Here is a 10139-nt window from a genome sequence, read left to right on the forward strand (position 1 = left end):
ACTCACTTTGGAAGGGTCGTAGTAATGCAGGAAAGCTGGGTCCTTCCTCAGAACAAAGCGACGGACCTTCCAGTTTTTCCTCTTGTGCCCCTGAGGCGAAGAAAGGGTTCAAGGCTCATTGGTGACAGCTATATGTCCTTCCTTCCCACTTCCATGCATCTAAGGCCAAACCCCAACAAGCCAGCCTGCTCCAATGGGACTACATTCTCACACCAGTCTGCAGGAAACCCCGGATTGCAATGACGTGTCACAGACTCCCTTGACATCATCCCCTGCTCAGTGACACTTCAGCAAAAACACCACGATGTTCGGTCGAGTCGACAGAGCCAAGGACAGTCGGTGCCAAAGGAAAGGGGCACGTCACCCGGACACCACTCAGGGCACACAGGAGAAGGACAAGGAGGAAGTAGGTGTCCACTGGACTGGGAGCTCACAGGCAAACTCGAACCCAAGGGCACCAGCTTTTGAAGGGTCAACTTTAGTCCAAAACCAAACCTACAGCTGCATGTATATTTGTGCACTTTATGTATGTGCCCATACATACGGTGAAGCCACTTTAATGTTGTGCATTTGAAAAAAGTGATATATGATCAATTATATGATAAAATCTACATGTGCAAGATACTGACATGTGTGAGAGACAGAGAGAGACACTTTCTTTGGCCTCACGCCCTAGATCACAAACCTCTTAGTCTGGAACACTCTGAATTCCCCCCGTGCCCTCCTCAGGCTCTCCCAGGGGCCTCTCTACCTCCTGCAGTAGGGACCCCTGTCAGGCCCAGCAGAAGCAGGGCGCTGGGGGCAGACAGGCAGCTGTGCAGATGGTAAATGATCTGAGAGCAGGTGGGGATCCTGATACCCCAGCAGCAGTGACGACAACAGACACACACATTCACGTGGTACATAATACATGCGCAGACTTCCTGTGCCAGGGCCACGGCGATTTGTTCACAGAATACCCTTTTCTGGAGGCACAAGCAGAAAAGCCGCAGCAGTGACTGGGACATGGTTTGCCTCCAGGGTAGAAATAGTAGCCACGATCAGTGTTCTAACACTGAATTTCCACTGCAGAATCTGATCTTCAACCTACCCATGTGGGTGTGGAAAATAACTATTTTTAGTTCAGGAAGTGCACTGGGGGGTGTGCAGAGTCTCACAAAGGACGGCAGAGACCCCAGGAAGCAGAGGGGCAGCAAATGCAAAACATTGTACCAAGGCCAGGCGTGGTGGCTTACGCCTATAATAGGATTCTGGGAGGCCGAGGTGGGAGGATCACTTGAGGTCAGGAGTTCGAGACCAGCCTGAGCAAGAGCAAGACCCTGTTTCTACTAAAAATAGAAAAAATTACCCAGGTGTTGTGGTGCATGCCTGTAGTCCTAGTAGCTACTGGGAGGCTGAGGTAGGAGGATCGCTTGAACCCAGGAATTTGAGGTTGCTGTGAGCCACAGCACTCTAGCCTGGGCAACAGGGCGAGACTCTGTCTCAAAAAAAAAAAAAAAAAAAAACATCAAGCCCATCAGCAACATCCTCTAAGACAAATACACGAAACTGTGCGATTCTGCAGAAGTTGTGTTTTGATGTTGTGATAATTACATGCATGTACATTTTCCCTAAACGACCCATGTGCCTGGTACACATTCGTGTGTGAGTGGGCACGTGCTCATTCTGTGATTTGCTTCAGGTGGCTGGCGCTGGGCTCCTGCTTTCCCAGATGCTGTTGGTAACTGGTGCCCTCTAGCAGTCTCAGCCCTTCCCTCCCTCTGGGCTCATTCCTCCCTCCCCAGGGTTTGAGAACCATCCATCTCTCCTCCGGCTCCAAGGCAGCCATACCTGCTTGGCCAGATAGCCTTGTTTCACCACCACGCCACTTAGCTCCACAGTGCTGAGACTCACTTCTTCCTTGGGGCTCATTTTCTTCTTGTAGCTCTCAGCCTAGTGGGAAGGAGACAGGAAGACTCTGTTCCAGAAAAGATCCAGGCTCAGGCTATGGGGGCTTCCAGAGGGGAAAGGAAATTCCTTACAACAGACACCCCACTGCACTTCAGGATGAAGCTGGCCCCCAAACCCTAGGCCTCTCCCCACAACTGTGGACCCCTACCCTGCTCTGTTGCCTCTTCCTTACTGCTGCCCTGGTGGCAAGAGGAACCCACTCCCTAACTTACAAAAGTGTACAGGGCGGTGGAGTCATCCAGGAACTGCTCAGCCAGATCCCCGGAGCGAACAGCTCCCAGGCTTCGGACACCCACCGGCCTGAGGAAATTCTCCTCCATCAGCATGGAGGCCAGAGTCACCGCCTCCAGACGGCTGGCTGCGAAGCTGTTGGAGATGAGCCAGTCCACCAAGGAGGAGCCTGGCCCAGGGCAGCACCAGTCAGACCACAGGCTATAGACCAGGGTGCTTGGTCAATGACCTCATTGACCTTGACCTCCTGGGCAGCCTCTGGGCTCTACCCAAGAGCCGACTGAAGGCCACACTGCTCAGAGCTGTGGCTGCACCCACGTGTGGCCATCTCAGGCCAGCCTGTTGCCCAGAAGGTGGCTCTGGCCTCAACACAGCCTGGTCGAGCACACGCTGAGCCCTGGATACACCATGGCCCAGTTCTCTACTGCCCAGCCCAGCCCCTGATGGGGCAGGCTCACCTAGAAAGGTCTTTTTATAGGTGCTTCCCTGCTCCATGTTGGGGCTTGAACGGATTCCGCTGCTGCTGTCGCGCATCTTGTCCACGATGCGTCTACACAGGAGGAAAGGCAAAGGAGAGGGGACCCTCATCACATTGACAGGTGCAAAGGAGGGTCCAAGAGTCACTGCTAAGGGTATAAAGCAAGTGGCAAATAGGGGCTATTGTGTGGCAACAAAGAAACAAAGAAAGGGGGCTGTTGTGTGGCAAGAGTGACGCCATCTTGAAGCGAAACCATCTTGATGACCAATGTTTGACTCCCGCATACCAAGGTGCTCCCACAGCACAGACAACCCTTCATAAAGAAACAGTGCCCGTAGCACAGATACCCCCATAAAGATGTTTATCTAACCTTCCCAGTAGTCACGAGTTTCACAAGAAAATCTGAGACGTGACCAACTGCGTATGTTTTACCAAAAAAGCTGACTATATAAAGGATATTTTCTGGAGGATGGCTGCAGGGATGTACCGTCTCTTGGCTGCCAGAAACATTGCTTCTGTTTGTAAATCCCTGTTAAATGTTTCTTTGTGAGAAACTGGATTTTTCAGCCTCTTTCTTCAGCCTCTCAGCTCCCTCAGCCTTTGGGGGTAGTTTGCATACACCAGCTCGCCGCAGAGCAGGAGATATTCGGTTATGCATCGGGATGTGGGAGGCAGGATTTTTCAGGCATTTCTTATTCTCGGTCATCTAAATGTTCTAATATCTCTATACTAGACATGCACTATTTTTATAGTAAGACTAAAGAGCTGGGAGTTTTAACTTAAAAACAAGAGTGTATAGTAGCCCACAGGATTCTCTAAGATCTACTGCATTAAGTCCAAACCCCTCCAGCTACTTCTCAAACCCTTTCTGAATCCACCTGCCTACTCACCCTTAGCAGTAGCTGTTCTTCCCCGCACCCCCCAGGGTTCAGCAGCTCCCTAGACCCACAGAAGGTGTACAGTCAAGGTTTCCATGCCTGGTATGGAGTTTTTATGAGCCCAGGAATGGACTCAAGCCACGTCTTTGATGAGTATCACAGTTCTGCTGCCTGGGAGTTCAGGGGGTGTTTCCTGCAGATGGAACAGTTTCTGTGATGGGAACTCCTTTCACACATTCCCACTTTGCAGTGCCAGCTCCACCGCTGACATGCTTTCCTTCTACTCTGTGGGACAATGATGGCCACCAATGGAAGATCTTTTCTCATTTCCTATTTAGGTACTTGGGCTGGAAAGCCCCTGAGATGAGACCTTGTTTATTCCTGTCACATCTGCTGAGACCTAGCACAGTGCAGGGCTTGCAGTAGGCACTGAATAACGGCGCCTTGAATGCGTGAATGAGGAGCCACCAAGCAAGAAGGCAACTGCTACCAGAACACATCATTCCTGCCACCAGGCAGCAAGCAAGGCCAATGGGTTGGTTGGTGGAGATTTGCTACAGTCTGAATATTTGTCTCCTCCAAAATTCATGTTGAAACTTAGTCCCCAGTGTGGCAGTATTGAGAAGTGGGGCCTTTAAGAGGTGACTGGGTCATGAGGGCTCTGCCCTCATAATGGATTAATGGAGTAAATGGGTTAATGGATTAATGGACTGTCATGGGAATGGGACTGGTGGCTTTATAAGAAGAGGAGAGATCTAAGCTAGCACACTCAGCCTCCTTGCCATGTGACGCCCTGTGCCATATCAAGCAAGAAGGTCCTCACCAGATGCAACCCCTAGATCTTGGACCTCTCAGTCTCAATAACCATAAGAAACAAATTCCTTTTCTTTGTAAATTACTCAGTTTTAGGTATTCTGTTATGAGAAACAGAAAGCAGACTAAGACAAGACAGCATCCGGGCTGAAACAGAAGGGAGGTCTCTTGTCACGGAGGCCAACAGAAGCAGCAAGGGCCTCAAGAGGTCACAGAGGAACAGAGCAGTTAGATAGAGCCCTTCCCAGGCTGAAGTCCCTGAAGCACAGCGATGGTACCAGCCAGGCTGTGCAGCTGGCACAGAGTCCCCCAGAAGGGCCCGGTCCCCCTCCCCACTGCACACAGGCGGGAGAGGCTGCAGCAAAGCCAGGCAAGGGCAGGGGCCAGGGCACTCACTGTAGGCTGATGTGAGGGGGCAGCTTGAAGGAGTTTTTCAATATGTGGAGTTGCTGGACCTTCCCCGGCTGCCCTGCGTGAATAGCCCCTGTTATCTCAAAGGCCCAGGCGTCCCTGTCCTCTCGGGAGCAGGCCTCCAGGAAGTACTCTGTGGATGTTCGCGTCTTCAGCTTAATGAGCAGCTGTGGGATGAGACAGCCAATCAGAGCAGAGCGGGCAAGAGAGTTGGGCAGCGAAACAACAGGGCCTCGGCGAGTCTAGGAGACTGTGTAGTCCGGGGACTGCCTAATGCCCTGACCGCTCAACCACACCCCAGCAGGTGGCCTTTAAAGATTCGCTTGGGCACCCACAATGACAGGGAGCTCACGGCCTCACAAGGCAGCCTTTCTCTTTTGGACATAGTAGGTAGCAGAGGAACTGCTTCCTGGACACTCTGGTTCTGATTCTGTCTCCTAGGACCACATAGATGAAGTCTCACCTGCTACGACTTAGGACCACATAGATGAAGTCTCACCTCCTGTGATGGCCCCTGTGCTGAAGTGGGAAATGCCCAGGCTTTAAAGTCAGACTGCTCTGAACCCCAGCTCTGCCGCTTAGCTATGGATGCCTGGGCACACTGGTGACCTACCGAGCCTCAGTTTTCCCATCTGTAATAACAGGATATGAATGTCTACTGTGAAGAAACTATCAGCTATTCTCCCTTTGATCTTCTTTTCTTGCATCTAAGCATCTGCAAGTTTTTCCCGTACTCCTCGTATGATACAGTTTAAGCGTCTTCTCAACCAGTTCACTCTCTGCTAAATGTTCTGCACTTGGGCAACATTCTCATAAAATACAACCTATGAAGGTGGCTCACGCCTGTGATCCAAGCATTTTGGGAGGCCAAGGTGGGAGGATAGTTTGAGGCCAGGAGTTTGAGACCAGCCTGGGGAACATAGTGAGACCCTGACTCTACAAAAAATAAAAGAGTTAGCCAGGCACAGTGGCACATGCTTGTAGTCCCTGCTACTCAGGAGGCTGAGGTGGGAGGATTGCTTGAGCCCAGGACTTCAAGGCTGTGGTGGGCTATGATCTCATCACTACACTCCAGCCTGTGTGACAGAGTGAGGCCCCGTCCCTCAAAAAACAAAACAAAATACAACCCATGGAATGGAACACGCGACTCCAGGAAAAGTCTGAGGGGCACAGTGTAGAACGGGCTGGCACAGCCAGTGGTCGCATTAGCAGTGGGCAGCTATAGGCTCTGTAGACTCACACTCCATCCATCAGCAGAGGGTCTTTTTCATGTAGACTGTGTCTCTATTTTTTAAATGTACATTTATGGGTTTTTTGGGGACCAGTTGTGGTATTTTGCACCCTGATTCTATTAAATGTCATCTGGGTAGACTGGGTCTAGCACTTCTGTTGGAAAACAAGAAACATTCTACTTTGTTCTGATTGTGTTTTTCAAAGTATTAGCTCCCAACTTGTTTTGCTTGCAAACTTAATCTACATTTCTCATCTAAACTAATAACAAAAACGGCAAATAAGACATGGCTGGCTCGTGGTCCCACAGAACACCACGAAGCTATTCCTCCAAGTTAACACTGTTCACTCACTGCCGTCACAGAATAACAAAGAACTCAACCAGCTTCCTGAACCTGTACTGTCAGTCTGCAGTTCACCATTTCAATGAAAAGAATTTCAGGTCAGATTATAAAATTCTGACTAAAATTCAGACTTTTTATAACTTCCATAATTAAAAAAAATACACACACACATATATATATATATATATACACTTCATGATTTGTTCTTAGTGAACCTGTTAGTTCCTCTTGATTTCATCTAGCCCAAGTACTCATGAGCTAGGCAAATGACAATTTGTTTGAGAATTTTATGTAGCATTAACATGAAGCTCACACTTCCAGTTAGCAAGTCTAAACTGTTTCCCTTGTCTGAAACTTAGAACAAAGTTTTCCTATCTCCAGCCCCTTCCACCAGCATGTCTGTTCACCACTGTTCCATAAAGATTATTAAGGGCAGTACGTCAACCTACAAGATCAGGGTTTAATTTACTAAGACCTAGAGTCTTAAACTCACTTAGAAAAGTAGGCTTGAAGGCCGGGCGCGGTGGCTCACGCCTGTAATCCTAGCACTCTGGGAGGCCGAGGCAGGCGGATTGTTTGAGCTCAGGAATTCGAAACCAGCCTGAGCAAGAGCGAGACCCCGTCTCTACTAAAAATAGAAAGCAATTAGCTGGACAACTAAAAATATATAGAAAAAATTAGCCGGGCATGGTGGCGCATGCCTGTAGTCCCAGCTACTCAGGAGGCTGAGGCAGATGGATCCCTTGAGCCCAGGAGTTTGAGGTTGCTGTGAGCTGGGCTGATGCCACGGTACTCTAGCCTTGGAAACAGAGTGAGACTCTGTCTCAAAAAAAAAAAAAAAAAGAAGCAATCTTACCATTTTCTTCCCTGACTCCTCCACGCCTAGCAAATTTTTTGGCACGTAATGGGCCCTCAGTAAAGGATTGATTGATAGACTTTTCTGGTGGTGGGGTTGAAGCCACCCTTGGTTTCTAGAACATGCACCCCCCAGGGAACGAAAGTCCTCATACTGAACCCCAAGATAGCAGCAATTACACACATCTGTGTAGCACTTGCCTCGTAGCCTACAAAGCGTTTTAACAGACGATGACCTTCATGATCCTCATCACAACTATGGGAGATGCTCAGCTGTAATTATTTCAGCCCATTTTATAGATGAGGAACAGAGGCTCAGAGATTTGTAACTACTTGCCCAAGATCGCACGCCTGGTACGTGGTGGAGCTGGAATTTGAATCCAAGTTTTTCAGTGATAACTCTGAGCTCTTCCCATTACCCAACGCCACCTTCCGCACAGAGGCCAGAGGTGGGAAAGGTCTGGGGCAGGGAGGAGCCCAGCGACAGGGACCTCCACTTACCGGTCTGTTTTCATACTCCAGGCAGGGGCAGGTGATGGTGCAGCCATCCAGGAGGATGCGGCCCTTGGGAGGGGTCACTCTCCGACCCCCCTCAAGCTTGTAGTACACCAGAGTGTTCTGCCGAAGGATGAACCATCGCGCCTTCCAGTTGTGGACAATGTGGCCCTACAAGCAGACGGGAAAGCTGTGAGGTGAGGCGGTGGCGGGCAGAAGTGTCCAGTGGCTCAGGTAACCAGACTGTGCCAGGAGACAACTCTCCAAGGAAAAAAGCAGTACTTTTGTCTGGATCTCTCTGTCATCTCTTTTGAATGTGTAGCAAAGACCTTTGGTATTGACCTTCTAGTACCATTTGGCCTTTTTTTCTGGTTATAAACCTTGAAAGAAACTGCAAAGTAAAAAGAACAGAAAAATCACCCACCTGTAATCCTACTACGGGGAGACAGCCATTGTTAACATTTTGTATTTCCTTTAAGTTTTCTTTCCTTTTACTTTTTACATTCTGTTTTTCTTTAACTTAAGATCATTTTACTTTATTTTCTAGCTTTTGTTTTATTTAGCCTTGCTGAGCATCTTCTCCCACCATTAAATTTCCTTAAAATATTTCTTTTTTAGAGATGGGGTCTCGCTGTGTTGCCCAGGCTGGTCTCAAACTTCTGGCCTCAAGGGATCCTCCTGCCTCAGCCTCTCGAGTAGATGGGACTGAGCTGCGAGTCACCATGCCTGGCTAAAACATACTTTTTAATAACCACTATATGGATGAATAAGTTACTTGCCAATCACCTATTGTTTGTAACTAAGATTGTTTCATTTTTTCATTATCATAAACAATTCTGCATTGAATATCCTTGCATGTAAATTTTTACCTGCATCTCTGATTTTTTCCCTTAGGTTATATTACTAGAAAGACTATTACTAGTCAAAGGACTTGAGCAACTGGTAAAGATGAAGCCACAGATAGTCTACCAAGGCTAAGGACTCCAACAGTCTTACCTAGCCAGGTGTGGCAGGCTTAAAAGGAAGGGGTAGTTTTGGGGATTTTCAGGTGAGTCATAGAGCCAATGGACAGAACAGTCAGTGAAGGCAGGGAGCCTGTTTCTAGAACAGACATGGATGGAGGAATGTCTGCTGAAGGACCAGAAAGGAATGAGTTTGGTACATACTCATGAAAGTACCTTCTTGGCATATTTCTGAGCAAAGCCCAATCTGGGGCTAGGTTCTAACCAACACAGATGTGCTTTATATCCGAATCAAAGTCTATTTCCCTAATTCACTCATTTCCTTACCTAGCATTTATTAATATCAAAGACCCTTTCAGTTCTCATATCTATGGTGCAATGATCCCTATTTCATGCTCAGCATGTACTGAGAGCTGTTAGGGATGCAAAAGTTAGAAGGAATAGTCTGCACCAAAGTTATGTGTGCATAGAACTAGAATAACCAACAAAACTGGCAAGAAAGCACCACTGTCTCTGCTCTACAGATAAATCACACCATGCACAGAGGGCACAGTGACTGATCCAAAGTCACCAGGCAAAGTGAGGTGGAGAACAAAAAGACAGTCATAGAAGCTAAAAAAGAACCCCCCGGCCTCCATCCACCTGGGCACTTGTCCCAGGCATAGAGACGCCTCTCTCTTCAGGTGTCTTGTCTGTAAGCAGCTGGCTGGGCCATAGGCCAGCTGAAGCAGTGGGTGGCTTGGAGTTTCTAGAGCCTCTTTAGGAGAAAGGAGGAGGGCCCATAAGCTGGGATAGCACTTCCTGGCTGGGCTTAAGAGACACAGAATGTCACAGTTGGAAAGACCCTTAGAAAAAGCCTACCCTACTCCCTAACTTTAAAGATGAGGAAACAGCCAGGTGAGGTAGCACATACCTGTAATCCCAGCTACTTGGGAGGCTAAGGCAAGAGGATCATTTGAGGCCAGGAGTTCTAGACCAGCCTGGGCAACATAAGGGGAGCCTGTCTTTAAAATAATTAATAAAAAACTTAAAAATGTTCTAAATTACAAAAAGATAAGGAAACAGAGGCCCAGAAAAGTTTTGCCTAAGGCCATACAACCCCCCAAAAGCAGTGATGGTACCTATTATAGACTGAATTGTGTCCCCGAAAAAGATAAGTTAAAGTCTTAATCTCTGATACCTATGAATGTGATCTTATTTGGAAACAAGGTCTGTCAGATGTAATTGAGTTTAGATGAGGTCACATTGGACCAGGGTGGCCACTAACCCATTATGACCAGTGTCCTTACAGGAAAAGGAAAATTTGGACACTGAGAAACATACAGGGAGAGGATGGTCACGTGACAATGGAGACAGAGGTTGGAATGATGCATCCACAGGCCAGGAACTGCCAGTTGCCAGCAAACACCAGAAGCTACAAGAGGCAAAGCAGCCTCCTCCCCAGCAGGTTTCAGAGGCAGCATGGCCCTGCCAACACCTCCATTTTGGATTT

The 10139-nt window shown here is 48.3% G+C and overlaps 1 protein-coding gene across 1 annotated transcript in view; it reads right to left on the reverse strand.

Moving 5' to 3' along the window:
- The window catches only part of PLEK2 (pleckstrin 2), a 21773-nt gene that overhangs the window by 2995 nt on the left and 8639 nt on the right, over positions 1 to 10139 (reverse strand). The window contains exons 2-7 of the mRNA XM_012656190.1: positions 7692 to 7856; positions 4747 to 4928; positions 2640 to 2731; positions 2163 to 2350; positions 1831 to 1932; positions 7 to 90 (exon numbers count right to left, since the gene is read on the reverse strand). Coding sequence (XP_012511644.1) covers positions 7 to 90; positions 1831 to 1932; positions 2163 to 2350; positions 2640 to 2731; positions 4747 to 4928; positions 7692 to 7856 — 813 coding nt within the window. The remainder of the gene's footprint in view (positions 1 to 6; positions 91 to 1830; positions 1933 to 2162; positions 2351 to 2639; positions 2732 to 4746; positions 4929 to 7691; positions 7857 to 10139) is intronic.

This window comes from Propithecus coquereli, unplaced genomic scaffold, assembly GCF_000956105.1.
Source record: "Propithecus coquereli isolate 6110/MARCELLA unplaced genomic scaffold, Pcoq_1.0 Scaffold5, whole genome shotgun sequence".
Lineage (NCBI taxonomy): Eukaryota > Metazoa > Chordata > Mammalia > Primates > Indriidae > Propithecus > Propithecus coquereli.